At 37.5% G+C, this 19,071-nt stretch overlaps 1 protein-coding gene across 1 annotated transcript; it reads right to left on the minus strand.

Annotated features, from left to right (window-relative positions):
* Window positions 1-1,335: 1,335 nt before the first annotated feature.
* Window positions 1,336-7,400, minus strand: cnr2 (cannabinoid receptor 2). Its single transcript, XM_030157454.1, has 4 exons — window positions 7,347-7,400; window positions 6,617-6,727; window positions 2,719-2,805; window positions 1,336-2,634 (listed from the first exon to the last, which is right to left on the minus strand). The coding sequence occupies exons 3-4, from the start codon at window positions 2,783-2,785 to the stop codon at window positions 1,541-1,543; spliced, it is 1,161 nt and encodes a 386-aa protein (XP_030013314.1). The 5' UTR covers window positions 2,786-2,805; window positions 6,617-6,727; window positions 7,347-7,400; the 3' UTR covers window positions 1,336-1,540.
* Between the last annotated feature and the right edge of the window lie 11,671 nt (window positions 7,401-19,071).

Genomic DNA, 19,071 nt, shown 5'->3' on the forward strand with positions numbered 1-19,071 from the left:
GGTTGTTCATATTTGTTCAGATTATTCACATTTTTTTGTGAAATTATACTTTCTTTTAGTGTAAATACATGAAAATATTTACATTTACAAAGAGAAAAATGTGGAGTTGTGAGTATTTAAAGATTATTATGATAGTATTTTACTGGTCTGACCCACTGGAGATTGAATTGGTCTGAATGTGGAACCTGAACTAAAAGGATTGTAAATTTCTAAACCCTTTCATGCATAGTGGTCACTACAGTGAACAGTTGTTCAAAGGTGTTTTCTTGTATATTCATGGATTTTGTTATTTTAGTTCCAAATCAGTCAACACAGTGGACACTTACACATCATCCCATACACTGCAATTCATACCATTACTGTAACTTTGCTGTTCTAGATAAACCTGATCTGCACTAACATGTTTAAGTGTAAAAAAAAAAAAAAAACCTGCTAATTGTTCCTAGACTGTAATTAACAGGGGTTATTTTTTGTTGCTTTTTTAAACAAAAAGTTGGGTTTTTGCATATTAACTCCATGAAGTGAGTAATAACTCATACTAGAGTGTGTTAAAATATGAGAAAACATCAGATTAGCAGCATTTAACATGTTTTTATTTCATAGTTGGGGCGACATGGTAGTTGGGGCGACACGGTGGTGCAGTGGTTAGCACTCATGCCTCACAGCAAGAAGGTCCTGGGTTCGATTCCAACACCATTCGACGGGGGGTGGGACCTTTCTGTGTGGAGTTTGCATGTTCTCCCCATGTCTGTGTGGGTTCTCTCCGCGTACTCCGGCTTCCTCCCACCATCCAAAGACATGCACTGATAGGTTAATTGGTTAATAGGTTATGGGTTAATTGCCCATAGGTGTGAATGTGAGAGTGATTGTTTGTCTCTATATGTTCAGCCCTGCGATGAACTGGCGACTTGTCCAGGGTGTACCCCGCCTTCGCCCCTATGTAGCTGGGATAGGCTCCAAGCGACCCCCGTGACCCTAGTGAGGATAAAGCGGGTTCAGAAAATGAATGAATGAATTATTTCATAGTTTTTGCATAGTATATCAGTAAATACTGTTTTTTTGCTTCTAAGATTAAACACATGGTGTCCAGGTGAGTGGACATTTTTGTAACTCCATGAAAAATAGGTTAATAAAAAAAAATTCAATCGTATTATTTATTTTTTTTTTTTCATGCCCAAAGAGGAATAAAAATCACTCTTGGGAAAAAAAACTCTTGATTAAGGTTCTCATAATTCATGCATGAAAGGGTTAATATCTATTTTTGCATTTCACAAATTCATCCCAAGGGCCAGACTGGACACTTTGGTGGGCCGGATTTGGCCCCCGGGCCGCATGTTTGTCACCTGTGCTTTAGGTGATTATGTCTTATTTTAAATGTGATGAGATATTTTGACTACAACTGAGAAAAATACACTTGGTAAGATTTTGATATTTGCAGTGTATTTGTACTTCTTTCCTCAGCACAGTACCATAGCCACTTCTAAAATGCTTTTTCTTTTACATCTGTACAGCTGTTTTCTATTTAATCTCCATACTTTACTTATGTTCTAATGCTCTTCTGCTGCTTGGTCACTATTTCCGAAACTGTGGTTAGCTGGGTGGTGGTTCTGGTCCTGTGCATCTCATTCTCAGAGATGGTTGTACAGCTGATATCATGTCCGGAGGCTAATTCTGGAGTTAAGTGCTCTGTCAATTTCTTACACCTTCCAATCTCACAAAGTCTGTGAAACAACTGCTGCAGAGCGACTCTTAGCTCCCGACAGCGCAAGGCGTACAGCAGTGGGTTGACTGCAGAGTTGACCAGGCAGAGGGTGCTACAGAAGGCGAAGGCCCTTTGTTGGGTGTGAGTCAGGAGCATGGATACGTCAGCGATCATGAAGGAGAGCGCAGGAAGCCAGCAACCCACAAGTATGAGCAGAATGAGTCCAAAGGTGCGCGCCAGCCGGATGTCCATCCTCATGCGGGCCTGGCCTGATCCTGCTGCTCCCTGGATGCTGGTCATGGAGGCTTCATGGCGGTGGGCTTTCCATAGGATGAGAGCATATGCCCCTAAGATTAGTGTCAGTAGAACCAAGATGAAGCTGGTCCAGCAGGCCAGATAACCCGAGTTGATGTAGGGGAAGAGGCGTGAACAGGGTGGGACGAGCCCTGTCGGACACCTCCAACCCATTAGAGGCAAGAAGGAGATGAAGGTGGTGGCGCTCCATAGAACCAGCAGGCTCAGCAGGGCTCTGCGGCGGGTCAGCAGTATTTTGTAGCTGGATGCCTGGTGGATACAGAGGTAGCGGTCCAAGGCTGTTAGTAGTAAGCTTCCTACAGAGCTGGTAAAGGCCATTGTAACACCACCTAACTTGAACAGGTAGGCAGTGGGGCCATCACTGCGACGGAAGAGGTGGAAGTCCAGGAAGCTGGTGGTGAAGAAGCAGCTGGCGAAAACATCAGCCAAAGCCAGGCTGCCGATGAACAGATAGGAGGGTCGCTGACGCAGTGTGGCTGTAGCGACGATCACCAGCAGGACCAGGGTGTTCTCCAGGAGTGTGATGGGACCAGCCAGGAAACAGATGGAGCCGATGGCCGTCTTCTCCGCCTTCATCAGGACCATGTAGCACTCTAGATTCTCACAGGATTTGTTAACTGTGGGAGAAACACACACTGCCACTTAAAGAGCACCAGACTGACAAAACAAGTTCTGAATGAGGACATGGATTCAGTGCATACCTGCTGATGAAACATTGTCTTTCGCTTCTGTGGTTCCTAAACACGTGGGAACTTCCCATGCGTCCATTTCAGCTGCTGTTTATTGGTCTAATAAGGAAATAAAGTGTAAATGATGAATTATTTTTGAGTATTACTAATGAATTGCTGCAGAAAATAGAGCACAATAGGTTTGGATGTATTTCAACGTTGCCCAATTGAGTTTTTTCTTTGCTTTTGTTTTTGCTCTTGTTAATCCATTTTTGTAAATCTGTTCTTGTATTTTTGTCAATAAGAACTGTGCACACATGCTGTGGAGTTTGTCACCACATTCAGATGGACAGTATAATTACATGGACCTGTAAAAATTTGATTAATACCTGTTTATAAATACAAGTGCAAAGCAGTCTGATCACTAAAAATTATTTGTATTTGTAGACATTCGAAACATTTGACGATTTATGATTGATTTAATGTATGATAAGGTTTAAAAAGTTATTTTCTGCTCTTCTAAGATGACGTATATTGCATATCACGTGTTATTGTGGTCAGACACTGCATATAAAACACCTGTGTAATTTGTATTTGTGGACATTTGAAATGTTTGACTCTTGATCATTTATAATTGATCATATGTTTGAAAAGTTTAAAAAGATTTTTTTCTGTTACTCCAAAATGACGTACAACGCAGGTCACGTGTTGTGATTTGATGCTGCATATAAAACACCTGTGTAAGTTTGTCTGTCCTCAGTCTGATGAAGGGCCTCGGCCTGAAATGTCACGTAGCTGAATAAATGGTTTGGGGGCTAACAGGTTGTGCGGACCTTCCTTTATTTTTTCATGGTTAATTTTTTGGGATCCTGCACACCTCCTATTTTTGGATGTGTGTGTCGTTTACCTTTTTTGCAGAAAATAGAGACCAAAAATGTAATTTAACACATACTAACACATGTAAATAACACATCAGTCTATTATTTAGAAAAAAAAGAGTTATCTAGAGTTGTTGAATGCAGGATTTTTTTTTTTTTTAGAATACAATATAATACATGAACACACTGTAGCTAACACAAGGGGACCTGCTAATAATAATGTTCTGTTGTTAGAGTTGAATGACAAAATATAAAAAATCTATGAACCAGGGTAACTTAATTTGCAAGAATAGAAACAAAAAATAATTCTATTAAGCAAAATAGAAAAAGTAACGTCAACAAAAAGAACAGTCCATTAAGTAATGTAAATGATTGTTCTTAAATACAATTAGTAATGATTTTTATACACTGAAAATATCAAAATCTTACCAAATGTATTTTTCTCATTTCTTGTCAAAATATCTCATCACACTTAAAAAAAAGACACAATCACCTGAAGAGTAACTTTTAAGTGGGTTGTAAGAACTTATTTTTAGACAATAGATCTTGAAAATCTTATTTCAAGAAATCTTACTACGATAATTTTCTCTTGTTCCTTTGGCAGATTTTATTGTTATTATTATTTTTTTCTTAATTCAAGATTTTTTTTTTTCTTTTGCTTAATTCAAGCAAAAAAAAATAAAAAAAAATCTGCCAATGGAACAACTGAAAATTATCTTGGTAAAATTTCTTGAAATACAATTTTCAAGATCTATTGTCTAAAAATAAGTTCTTATATCCCCCCAAAAAGTTACTCTCTTGGTGATTATGTCTTATTTGAAGTGTGATGAAATATTTTAACTCGAAATGAGAAAAATACACTGTATAAGATTTTGATATTTTGCAGTGTAGAATAGAAATACAGAACTACAATATGTGAAGAATTCAATGATGATGCAATCTATGAACCAGTGTCAAACAAAATTTGAAAGGAAAATGACACATCTTCGCAAAACAGAAAACAAACAGAAAAACATTGACAATAAGTCAATGATTAATAAGTGAAACATATGTCTACATATCATCTTAAATCAGAATCAGAATACTTTATTAATCCCAGGAGGAAATTATTGGGTGTTAAAGTCAAGTGTAATTTTCAAGTATAGTAAAAAGCAGCAGGAAAGAAATGATCAACACATCAGAAAAAGAAAAAAAAATACATATATACATATATAAAGCTCTGACTATACAAACACATATAGCCTAATTTGATTAATAACAATGTTCATCATGAGGTGTGTTATGTAAAGGGGACTAAACAAGTGACTTCCTATGGAGAAAAAACATACATAAGGCTGAAAATGTGATTACTTATTCTCTCTGTCAATATTGAACTTGGGGCTTAAAAGGAACATTAACATTTGTAAGTGAAGATGGAAAGTCATTTAGAGGTCTGGACAAACAGACAATGATCATTACAGTATGAGCTGATGCAGATGTTGGAAGTGATAGAGACAAGGAGCCTGGAGGATCATGATTTAAAGAGCATAGTCGTAAACGTCTCCTTACTTCAGGAATAGTTTGATCATTTTGTAGAAGATTTTGACATTGGAAGGCATCAGTGGTGTATCCAGAGACCCTCAGCGCTGTCATTATCACACAGAAACACTTTTACTTCTGTTTGTGTGTATGATTGTGTTTAATTAGACGTATTTTGTCAGTTTTTATCTCTTTCTTGATCCCATTTTCTATGTAACAGACACAAAAGAAGCTCCATACGCTTTTAAAAAAGTCTAAATTTTCTTACATCACTAACAGTAAGACATCTTCCTGAAATTACGCTTAAGTTATTTTTGTTTTAAGAACCAAGGCAGACAAGAAAATCAATACTTTCCAGTGGGCTTTTGTTTTATTACCAAATGTGGCCCTATTAATTCAGAGTATCAGCACTATATTCATGTTGCTGGGTCATAGCTAACAGGACAAACGCTGCCCCCTTTAGGAAACAGAGGAGACTGCATTTTAACGAGGCATTTAATCGATGGGTGAAGGTCACTACTCCTGTGGAGTGCATCTCCTGAATGCAATCAATAGATTAAACTAAGTGTGAAAAGCCTGATGTAAGAGGATTTGAGTAAAGTAAATAATGTTGTGATGAACGGGAGCGGCCGCCTTTAACGGTTTGCACATGAAGTATATTGTCACAGCTAAACCAAAGTCCATTTAGGACTGGAAAAGCAGAGTTGTCCTGCAGGGAACATTTTCAGAGCAGCTAGGGAACAGAGGGTAAATTACAGCAAAAATAATAATGCATTTTTCCCCCTCTGGAGAGTTGCAAAGGAAATGTTTGAGCCCAATCAGGTCACTGTGTCCTCCATTACTCTGTTTCTCCTTTATTCTGTTCCCAATAACTATTATTCTGTTTTTCATCACAAATCTGACAAGTCCTTATGAAAGCAAAGAAATATGCACATATATATGCGTGCAGAAGTGGTGGAAGTAAATTACTTTCCAGAAAGCCCTTCTTATAGCCTTGAGGAACAATATTTCTCAATTCGACTACGGGCAATATGGATGCATGTGCTGTAGATATTACACCATCTTAGGGTTTTTCGTTTCTTCCTTGCGGTAAAAAACAAAACAAAATCTTTAGTGACCCCAGGCTGTTTTTGAACTCTTAAGAACCAGTGATCTTGATTGGACTGTCAAAAAAACAGCAGTGCTTACAGGAAAGTTCATTCATAATATAGAAAAATACATTTTTGTTGCATCATTGAGCAACATCTACACTGAAATACAATGTAGCAATAACCTCTTGACTCATTTTTGTACTGCCTTTGCACAAGCCTCTATGGCACAATATTGTATTTTCCTCTTCTCAGAGAGTAGAAAAATCACAAATTGGTACAGATATATTTTCCAATTACACCTGCAGAATAAAAAACTATACTGCTAACAAATAAGAACAGGCTAATTTCAATATGCAATCACGCAATGATGCTAAATAACCAAAGCAAATTGAAAAAATGTCTATGGTTATGTATCTGTTATGAAATAAAGTTGAAAGATCTTACCTTATGTCGCTCTCTTAGGTGATCTGATTTATTTGGTGTCTCTCAACAGCAGATCAACCACAACATGACCGTTCAGACCTATGCAGACCTGACTGGTGGCAAAGTGTGCGACTGAGGGGAGAAGATAAGGCGGGTGGTTGTGATGACAGGAGGTAGCAGAGGAGTGGGAGGGGGAGACACTCACAGAAGTATTATGACTAAAAGCTGATAAAAATGACGCTAAAAAGGCTGCAATAAACATACGTTTTATATCCTGCGATACAAATGCAAAACAATAACCAGAAATACTAAATAATGCATATACTCTATATTAACAGAAGTATATTTCATCCAGTATTTTGTGTTTTTTTTTTTCCTTCATGATCACAGTCTTTGAAACAAACAGTGTCAAGACAGACTCCAGGGAGAAAAGCACTTAAGACGGAAGCTGTGGTGTTGGGTGAATGGTGTGAAAAACATGTTAAAAAAACAGGACAAACTGCACATTTAAAAAACAGAGATGAAGGAAGAATGTGAAAATAAAGAAAAAAAAAAACTCTAATAAAACACAATTTGGGTGTGAGTCTATTACTCCAAAGCTAAAAGCATTCTTATTATGCAAGTGTAATAAGAATTTAACACCGTACTATTCTCAAGGTCAGAAACAAACTGTTAGAAAATAAATAATACACAACAGCCCCCTTTTATTTTACATTTTTCAGGTTGTTAATGTAGAAAAAATATGGTTTACCAGGGTCGTGTCTTCACCATCTGCCAGTCTATTCTTGCAGTTGCCCCCCCCCACGTCTTTTGCAAATTACTTTCCACTTATCTTCATTTGACAGAGTATCACATATACTGGACACACACACACACACCTTCCCATGTAGGATCACATGGTTTGCGCTATTTTTACCAGAGACAGCTTGAATAATGACCAAAAAAATCCTATTGCTGACCTTTTGAGTGGAAAAAAATTTTTTAAAAAAAGGACAAAAAGATGGATTACAATGGGGACTTAGGACATATAGTGACATAAGATTATTAGTTTTTTGTGTTTTCTTATGTATTGTGCTTGTTTTTTGTGTTTACCACAGCAAATTTAGGGATTCCTCACTTATTAGATATTGACTATTATAGCCAAACGAAGCTTGTGTTGGGTAAATCAGAGTGTAATACATGTTACAGTACAACAGGGGGCAATGCTAAGCAGCCACAAATTAGCCGACAAATGAAATGACTCAGTAATGTGGCAGTGAAAATCATAATAATGGAGATGGGTGAGCAGTCTGTCTGATGTTGTCATCCTTATTATTCTTTATACAAATAAAGTAACTCACTGAGCAGTTCCTTCTACAATCAAGGACATTTAATTTAGATTATGACCCGCTAGTAAAAGAAAAAAATATAATAAAGGACATTACTAGTTTAATAAGTTAATCAGGTCGCTAAATCACACACCTGAGGCATGATGAAATTAATTCTATTTTGGCTTTTCAATTTAGTGAAAAGTATGCTAAATAACACCAGAACTGGGACTATCAGATGTATGTAATGACATCACCTGAAAGGAAATATTTACAAAGCTGCTATTTTTTTTTTGTATTTTTGTCAAATAACCCTGTGACTTTTGGGATTTTTCTCTATATTTAACCATCCTTAAGTGGTTTATCACCATTTATTGCAGGGGTGTCAAACTTGTTTTAGTTGTGGGGCCACATTCAGCCCAATATCATCTCAAGTGGGCCGGACCAGTAAAATAATAACAGTGAAAAAAAGTAAAATTAAATTATAATAATGTTAACATCTCCAAAAATCTGAATAACGTAAACATAAACTGGAAACGTCTTATGAAAAGCAAGTGCCTCAGATTATCAGTTTATCATTTACACATGTGCATTACAACTTACATTACGATTACAAATACACGAAACATTTAATAACAGCCAGAATATTGGTAAAATTGCATTTATTTATCTGAAGACATTTCAGGTTTTTCACATTTTTTTGTAAAATAACAGTTTTTTAATAGAAACATTTTCATGTAATTTTACTTTTTTACCCTAAAACAAAGATAAAATTAGCTGTTTTCATTATTTATAGGCTTAATATGATAGTATTTTACTGGTCTGACCCAGTTGATATCTAATTGGTCTGTATGTGGAATCTGAAGTAAAATGATTTTGACATCCTTGCTTGTTAATATCTTAAGTGTAATTTTTGTATTTCACAAATCCATCTTACGGGACAGATTGGATCCTTTGGCGGGCAAGATTTGGCCCCCGGGCCGCATGTTTGACACCTGTGATTTATTGTAATATTATTCTCTGTATTTTGTGTTTTTTCAATAAAAAGCTAGTATTTTCTAACATTTACTTCACTGTTCATATAGATGTTCATAAAAGCTCATAGTAAAGTTGAGGGTTATTATATCAAAAAGTGAAAAAACTGAATAAAAAGTGACTTTTTCAGCAAAATCTCTCATTAACTGAACATAAAACAAGTATCTCCATCCACTGTCTTTGATCCAACTCCATGGGTTTTACTTGTGAATCAATGTTGTAGAACATGACGGTGTTTCCACGGTAACTATGGAGCCTCTAAACGTCCAATGACCATGAAAAGACAACAAACTGCATTTTACACCAATTATTTACATGTATTGATAGGATTAGTGGATCACCAGGTATTAAACAGTTCATATCAGCGGATGCTTTTGGCGGATGTTTGGGTCTTTATGGGATAAACACCAAAAAGATCCAGTATTTGTCTAATCACAGATGGAGCTCTGGCTTGTGTCTTGTCCTCCTCCTCTGACCTGATAGATCCAGCAGGCCCAAAGGCAGGAAATGTAATTATAAGCAGACAGGACAGCTTCAATAAGATTTCTCCTCAGTCACTGTCGGAGCAGGTGCAGCTCAACAGGGCCGGGGACGCCTCAGGACTGAATGAAGCCTGCGATCTGTAATTAGCATTTGGATTACATCATGCAATTACACCATTGTTTTTTTTTTTTTTTTTTTAGAAATCACTGTGGATACTAACATCAGCGCTTGCTGTGTTGTTTCAGATTGATTCCTAATAATTTGATTTCCTCTCCTCATTTCCAGATGGCCAGAGCTGCAGAAAACAGTATCCGGTCATTGAAAAAAAAGACAGAGGGAGAAAAAAAAGAGCTTATTTTACAGAAACAAAAATGCATAAATTGATGTCAGACACGTTAAAACAGGGGTGTCGACCTCATTTTAGTTCAGGGGCCACATTCAGCTATATTTGATCTGAAGTGGGCCGAACAAGTAAAATTATAATATAATAATATACTGTATAAATATTGTCAATTCCAAACTTTTCTCTATGTTTTAGAGTGAAAAAAGTTAAATTACATACTGGAAATGTTTGCATCTACAAACTATCCTTTCAAACAATGTGATAATATGAACAAACAGGGAAAAAAGTGTAATTTTAACAATATTCTGCCTCAGTTTATCGTTTACACACGTACATTATAACTTACAGATCACAGTGGATCTACAAATACACAAAACATTTAGTAACATTTGGAATATTATTAAAATTGCACTTACTTCTCTCAAAGACATTTCAGGTTGTTCATATTTGTTCAGGTTATTCAGATATTTTTGCAATATTATACTTTGTTTTAGTGTAAATACATGAAAACATTAACATTTACAAAGAGAAAAAATTGGAGTTGTGAGTATTTATGAATTACTATGACCCACTCAAGATTGAATTGGTCTGAATGTGGAACCTGAACTAAAATGATTGTTAACATCTTAGTGTAATTTTTGCATTTCACAAATTCATCCCAAGGGCCAGACTGGACCCCTTGGTGGGCCGAATTTGGCCCCCGGGCCGCATCTGTGCTTTAAAACAATTTCACACTTGAATATTTCTTTGTACCATCTTTAACTTTGCTAACAGCACATACACTATATTGCCAAAAGTATTTGCTCACCTGCCTTGACTCACATATGAATTTCAGTGCCATCCCATTCCTAGTCTATGGGGTTGAATATGACGTGGGTCCACCCTTTGCAGCTATAACAGCTTCAACTCTTCTGGAAAGGCTGTCCACAAGGTTTAGGAGTGTGTTCATGGGAATTTTGGACCATTCTTCCAGAAGCGCATTTGTGAGGTCACACACTGATGTTGGACAGAAGGCCTGGCTCTCAGTCTCCGCTCTAATTCATCCCAAAGGTGTCCTATGGGGTTGAGGTCAGGACTGTGTGCAGGCCAGTCCAGTTCATCCACACCAGACTCTGTCATCCATGTCTTTATGGACCTTGCTTTGTGCACTGGTGCACAGTCATATTGGAAAAGGAAGGGGCCAGCTCCAAACTGTTCCCACAAAGTTGGGAGCATGGAATTGTCCAAAATGTCTTGGTCTGCTGAAGCATTCCCAGTTCCTTTCACTGGAACTAAGGGGCCAAGCCCAGCTCCTGAAAAACAACCCCACACCATAATCCCCCCTCCACCAAACTTTACACTTGGCACAATGTGGTCCGACAAGTATCGTTCTCCTGGCGACCGCCAAACCCAGACCCGTCCATCAGATTGCCAGATGGAGAAGTGCGATTGGTCACTCCAGAGAACGCCCCTCCACTGCTCTAGAGTCCAGTGGTGGCGTGCTTTACACCACTGCATCCGGCGCTTTGCATTGCACTTGGTGATGTATGGCTTGGATGCAGCTGCTCGGCCATGGAAGCCCATTCCATGAAGCTCTCTGCGCACTGTTCTGGAGCTAATCTGAAGGCCACATGAAGTTTGGAGGTCTGTGGCCATTGACTCTGTAGAAAGTTGGCGACCTCTTCGCACTCTGCGCCTCAGCATCCGCTGACCCCACTCCGTCAGTTTACGTGGCCTACCACTTCATGGCTGAGTTGCTGTCGTTCCCAAACACTTCCACTTTCTTATGATACAGCTGACAGTTGACTGTGGAATATTTAGGAGCCAGGAAATTTCATGACTGGATTTGTTGCACAGGTGGCATCCTATCACAGTTCCACGCTGGAATTCACTGAGCTCCTGAGAGCGACCCATTCTGTCACAAATGTTTGTAAAAGCAGTCTGCATGCCTAGGGGCTTGATTTTATACACCTGTGGCCATGGAAGTGACTGGAACACCTGATTCTGATTATTTGGATGGGTGAGCAAATACTTTTGGCAATATAGTGTATTTACTGTTGCATCATTTTAACAAGCTCATGCAATGTCACAGTCAGTGTTGGGGAAGTTACTTTTAAAAAGCAACTTTTGCTCATTACTACTTTAAAAAGTAATCCATTACTTTACTTAGTTACCTTCTATGGAAAGTAACTTTTTACGTTACTCGTTACTTTTACCTTACTAATATGTTGCTCAACTTTGGGCAGAACCACATATCTGTTCCTAAATGTTTAGGATTACATAAAGTTCTGCTATGGGGAGGACAAAACAGGTATTTCTTTTGTGCTCTTTGTTATAAAAAATACCATGAACAGAGCACTTGACAAGAAAACATTGGACTTCAACAGGCTTCAACACCACCACTAAGCCCTATCAAATAATATGAAATAACATAATGTTGTGGAGGTGTGAACAACAAAGAAATTCATGGAGAATGGATTGGTTGTCAATCAGGCCTTCCTTTATTGTGCATAAGTGAGAAACTGACAAATGAAGCTTCGCCCTCTCTGATGTCAGTTCTGACCCATCCAGGAAGTCAGTCTAACTTATAGTAGCCTGCGCTAAGCTTAAATGTGATTGGTTAATATGATGTATGACACTGTTGCTAAGCAGAAGAAAGAAAATAAGATACAAACAGACAGAATGCAAGACCTTGGAGTTGTCCTGGGAAGTTTTAGGGAGTTGGGTTATGCTGTGTCTTGTGGTATCGTTAGAGATAAAGTAGCTTAGAAAACATGCAGAACTGAGAAACTGACTGAGAGTAAACATTCATATCTAGGCCTGTGGTTAGAAAGAGAATGAAAACTGAAAAGCTTTCATAGGTGTCTTATAAACTAATAGATGACTTATGGTCAGTATTAAAATCAGTATTAACAATAGCCTCCATACATGTTATGGGTACACAGGTGAACACAAAATATATAAGGGCTAATCTTTTTTTTTTTTAACAACTTTATTTATCATTTTTTCATATCAACAACATTGAGATCATTAAAGCATTGCTTACAAAAGTTGTGAACATACCACCCACCCCATCCAGGTGGCATCCCCACAAATACAGCCTCATAAACACACACGTATGAAATGGGCAAACAGAACAGCAAAAAAAGAGAAGAAATATACACAAGTAAAAAAAACAGACAGGCCAAAAAAAGAAAAAAAAAATACTCAAACCAATCTGTGTTAATCATTCTGGTCGTAACACCAACATTCTGGACCTCTGGCATAAGAAAAAAAAAAAAAAAAAGCCCCAGCAGTCAGAGTATGGGCATTGAGAAGGGCTTATCATTTTTTAACCCTGACCCTGGTTCTATTTTAAAAAATAAATATTTACTGAGATAAAAGAGGAACTATTTTTCAGATAAAACACATTTTTATATTATTTCTATACATAAATTCACATGTAACACGATAAAAAGGACACAAAAATTACATGCCAGTATTTTTTTCAAATATCTTTTTATTCTTTCACAGGTGCATTTTGGGAATCAAACAAATTATGCAAGGCAGAGCGTTTCACAAAAATGACGGCTGTTGCAAAATCACTCACGATTTATTTGTGTTTACCTGGGCAGGTTCAACATGTAATACGAGTGGACACGATGGGTTACATGCCAAACCAAGAATGAGACTAAGGTTCATGAAAAACCCACATGTCTGGCAGTGGCGGCTGCTCGTCTTTCAGACAGGGGAAGCTCATTGTCGGCTTTCATCAAAAAAAAAAAAAAAAAAAAAAGTCAAGTTATTTAAACATAAATTCGGCCCTCTGTTCCTTTTTAAGAAAATGGTCAGTGACCTTATCGTACCAGTAGGCGTCTCTTCCAGGAACTTGACCAGTGTCCTCTGAATGTCCAGCAGAGCTAGGCTGCTCAGATTGCCTTGGCCCAGTGTGTTGTGGGTGTAAGACTTCAGCCTTTTTAAACAAGAGATGCTCCTTTCACTCCGACCTAGCCGACAGTATGATTGATTTAACTATCTACAAAACGATATTAAACTCGAACAAGAAATTATTAAATTATGTAACTGAAACAAGAAAACGCTGAAATTATGTTAAATTGAAACAAGGAAGTACAATGAGTGTGTTTTATTTACAGTGCAAGAAATGAACGAGTAATTTCGTAGTGGTTTCTCTCTCTCTTTCACAGTAGAATGTGCGACGGTATTAAACTGAACTCTGTCAAGTGAAGGAGTAGATCTGAAACTAGCTGTCAATCAAACAGGATTCAGCCTTTCGACTGATCCTCCAATCAGTACGTGGGATTCTGGCGTCCAGCCCGGCCGAGCTCCGCCCACAGCTCCATTCACCCCAAGAGACGCCCGGCGTCCGGGGGCGGGACGACATCGTGACATTTATCCAATTACCGTCCAGTTTTGAGGCAATGAAAAAAACTGTTCCACTCAGTCCCACTGAAGCTCATAGATGCCCGGCATCTACGGACAAATGCACTGAGCAGAGATCGAATGAGAAAACAGCGCAACGGGAATGTATGAGAAGTGAACAACATCGAGTCCGTTGATTTGTGATAAAGCTGATTCTGAATGAACTCATCTTTGAGATGAACGTGTTCTAACACATTTGTAGTCAATGAAATGTCAACACAGCCATACATATTTAACCATTTAATTTTTGTAATTTTAGGGGAAGCTGGGCTTCCCTTGCAGTCTATGAGAAATCACCACTGATGTCTGGAATAGAAAAACCACTAGGATCGTCAAATTTAACACACTGTTTTTATTTATAGTAATAATAATAATAATAATAATAATAATAATAATAATAATAATAATAATAATAATAATAATAATAATAATACATCTTATTTATAGGTGCCTTTCTTGGCACTCAAGGACACCGTACAGTAAAACAGGAGAGTATACTATAGTGGTATATAAGACCATTTACAGCCACGTGTTCCAGATCAAATGCACTGACACCTAGGTAGCTTTGCCTGTCCCAATTTTGGTCCTATTTCTGGCCCCAATATTTTATTAAAAATTCATTTATTGTGGGATGGCTTAGAGTAAGAATATAATTTTTTTTGCATTTATCTGAGGTCATCAGTAGGTACATCCAGGGTGGAAATATGTCTAAATTTCTCTTTTATTATTGGGTCTAAAAAGCTGGTAAAGTGCCAGGTACCAAAATAAACCTAGTTTCATAGAAGCACCCAAATGTAAGGTCTTCTCCATCACATCCTAAAGATTCTCAGTGGGGTTCAGGTCTGGACTGTGTTGGCCAATCCATGTGTGTAATGATGTCTCATGCTCTTTCACAATTCCATCTGGATGAATCCTGGTATTGTCCTCTTGGAATATGTCTGTATCCTCATAGGAGCAAAAATCCACTGATGTTCAGACCTGGATATTCAGTATATTCAGGTTCAGCTGACCTCATTGTATGAACACATAATGTTACTACACCTAGACCTGACAAACTGAACCAACTCCAGTTTATTGCCCCCACAGACTTGCACTGCAGGCACTCGGCATGATGGGTAATCACTTTAGAACAGATACAATCTGTACTCATCAGACCACATTTTTTTCTCTGTTGCTCCACAGTCCAATCCTTATGCTCTCTACCAAACTAGAACCTTTTTTTTTTTTCAAACTATATTCACTAATAAATGTTATTCTTAAGGCCACACAGCTGTTTAGGCCAAGATTCTTGAGTTCTCCTCACATTGTGCCTGTGGAAATGCTATTACTTTCACTGCTCAAAATAGCTGCGGAGGCTAATGTTTCTTATGATTCTGTTTCACTGATCTTTAAGTGATCTTCAACCATGATCACTGAGTTTTTTTTCCTACCAATTTCTTCTTCAAATATAGTTAAACACTATCCCTCCAGGTTTCAGTAATGCTTTACACCAGTTTTTAACCAAATCACACTACCATGAGTATCTCCTTAATTGTTATTATTGCAACTATAGTTGTTATATTATTATACTATACATGATAATATAATATATGCATATGGCAAAACTCATGGTGAGGCCTCATTCACCTTTTAACTATGGAACAGCTTACCTGAGGACCTGAGGTCTGCTGCAAGTGTTCATATTTTTAAAGGTAAACTTAAAACCTATCTTTTTAGTTTAGCTTTTAATTAAACTCTTACTTTTTAACATTGATTTACTCTGTTGCTTTTATTTTCATTTCTATTTGCAACTGCGGGACAGTGGGGGGTTTGGTGTAAAGCACTTTGTACTACATGTAACATGTATGAAAAGTGCTATACAAATAAAGTTTGAATGACTGATTGATTGATTATTATTATTGTCATATTATATTATATTATATTATATTATATTATATTATATTATATTATATTATATTATATTATATTATAGGGTCAAAACACAGAATTGTCCTGTGTCCTGACCCCCTCCCCCACCTGTCTGGATGGACGTCCTCGGCCTCACCACTGTGGATGGGCCTCCTCGCCCCTGCCTGTCTCATCCAGCGGGATGGACCCCCCATGTGTCCACCCTACTGCATCCTTGTAGACTAGAACTACATCTGCAAATGGACGTCCATCAGTCCTGGTGCATCTATAGCCTGTCCGTCCATGGGAGTGGATCTCTCCTTCACTGTGGTTCTCCCCGAGGTTTCTCCCTTTTCCCACTGGGTTTTGAGTTTTTCCTTGCCGAGAAGGAGGGTCTAAGGACGGGGGATGCCCTGGACACTACTCATTTTCTTGCTGTTCATTTGACTGTTGTTTACTCTAACTGACTCTGTAAAGCCCTTTGAGATAACCTTGTTGTGATATTGGGCTATACAAATAAAGTTGAATTGAATTGAATTGAATTGAATTCGAAATCTGTCTGACGGGACATTTTAGAGACAGTTTGACAGATTAATGTTGCTAAATGATCCACATTTTTACTTTTAAATCAATTTTTGCTTTAGTTGTACCATAAGGGATTATCCAAAACAAGGAGCTACTTTATATTGAAATAAATGTTGGAATGGCAATCAATTAAAGTTCGCTCTCTGACGGCACATTATGGTGTTTTGACCCTATATTATATTATATTATATTATATTATATTATATTAGGGGCTGTGTATATACAGTGCAGTCCTGTCCTGTGGTAGATTTTATGTAGGAATATTGTTAAAAGTGAGAGTAAGGTTCATTTACATTTTACCAACAGTTGTAGGCATGAAGTAAAAAGACAGATGAAAAAGTAAAAATTTTTGACTTTTAAGAACTTTTTTAAAAATCCTTTTTAATACCTCTACAGTAAAATAAAATAAGATGCCAGATACCTCCCATAATTTCACACATTTTATTGCCTTGAAAATAAAGAACCAAATTTAAGAAATTTTAACAGGGACCTTGTAAATACAAAAATATGTCATGAATACTATGCAGATTAATTTACTGCACTTTCATAGTTAAGTAATGACTAAAAAAAACCACACCCTCTTGTACTGCTCTCTCTTCTAAATGTGAATCAGATATCAGAGGGCTTGTGTTGACTTGTTCTGATTTAAAAAAAGAAGAAGAAGAAAAAAGAAGAAAACCTGAGCTCAACTCTTATTGCTGAACTCTTTGTGGAATGGGCCTTTTGGTTTTTTTTTTTTGTTTTTTTTTAACTCAATGAAGGTACAACCCAATACTGTGTTATTTGTTATTTGCATATGTTATTACTTGAATTCTAAAAGGCTATAGTCTGGGCTCAAGTAGATACTCAATGGTGTGAAACTTTCTCTGTAATTTCACACGTAACTTTATCTGGGTGTGTTTTACGACTCATTTCAGACTATTCTAAGTCCTGTATGTTAACCCTTTCACAGAACAAAGACAGGTGGTATGGTTTGTGTATTCATTATGCCAAAAAAAAAAAGAATGAGGAAGCTTGTATACACACATTAGTCCTGAACTTATTTTCCATTGCACTTTCCATGGTGACGTTACATTCACTATTTACATGTTTGAATTTAAAGTTAAATATGGAGACCTCTTATGTTGTATGACCCACAGTACTCATGACCTACTTTCCATACATGGTAGACACGGTGGTTACGGCCCCCTTCAAAGACTGCTGGGGTGTGTCCTTCCATGGCCTTCGGCTATGAGCGCTGGCAGACAGATTATGTTGCGCAACTCTTTTTTAAAATCCTGACACCTTGAAGTCAGGTTATGCACGTATGGCTCGTTGTGAACTTGGAGTTAATTTTCACCCTGTTGTTTGTCACTCTTCAGACTTGGACCAGTGGACTCCCATAAACCCAGAGCATAGTCCAGTATCTACAAACAGAGAAAACAAAATGAGCAGCATGAGAAGGCCATACAAAAGGCCATTTAAAATTTAAATAGAGCTTTAATCCAAATTCTTAAGACAGAAATATATTTCAGACTTTCACTTTTCAAATGTAGTGAGGTTGTGTTCTGCTTCTGTTCAGTCTCGTCACATATGTTGTCATTATACTTTATAAATTATTGAGCTTTAGTAGCTGATCTTCACACACAGACATCTGTTCGCAGGCATTCAGGGGTCGGCCACTTGAGGTATGGGTCTTTAAACAAAGTACGTGGGGAGGGAATAGCTTTTCACCAACCCCCAGTGACTTGTCCGTATGTTCTTACAGATATACAACATTAGATATTTACACTGTTTCCACTTTAAAAGGATGAGAACTCATATTCATTCCAAGTTCATCCAAAGTCCACACTTTCCCAGAGAGCAAATATTTTGACAGTATTATGGCATACATTTGACATTTTTGGCTTTCTTTTGGCATAATGAAAACCTTTAGACTTAACTGTGGTATGATTAAGGTTATCCATAATATATATGGATGCACCAGCAATATATGGCTGAGTTCTGGCATATGTCTGGTTAACCAAAAGACTAGGCAAAGAGCAGGATCAAGTATAGGGATGGTATGGCATGTTTATGACAAGCCAGAAGATTGGCTAAAGAGCGGCAACATCTGATTCCATATATGGATGTTTTGTGGTTGTGTTTTGGCATATTTCTGTAAAGCCAAAACACTGCGCAAAGAGCGGGAATTTCTACCCAGAAGAAAACCTCACTTCATTTTAAAAGCATGATCAACACAAATTTTGGGTGAATTTTGGCCTCCTTTTGGCCTCTCTTTGGGTCAGTTTTGGTTACTTTTTGGCTGGATTATGGGGATTTGGGGCTTTTCTGGGATAATTATGGCTATATTTTGGAAGTCAATTAGTTTTGGGTGAATTTTGGCTTCCGTCTGGTTTGATTTTAGCTTGCCTATTTTGGGCCATTTACATCTGCGTAGAACTTTGCCAAAATGGCAT

This window comes from Sphaeramia orbicularis, chromosome 16 (genome assembly GCF_902148855.1).
Source record: "Sphaeramia orbicularis chromosome 16, fSphaOr1.1, whole genome shotgun sequence".
In the NCBI taxonomy this organism is placed as follows: Eukaryota; Metazoa; Chordata; class Actinopteri; order Kurtiformes; family Apogonidae; genus Sphaeramia; species Sphaeramia orbicularis.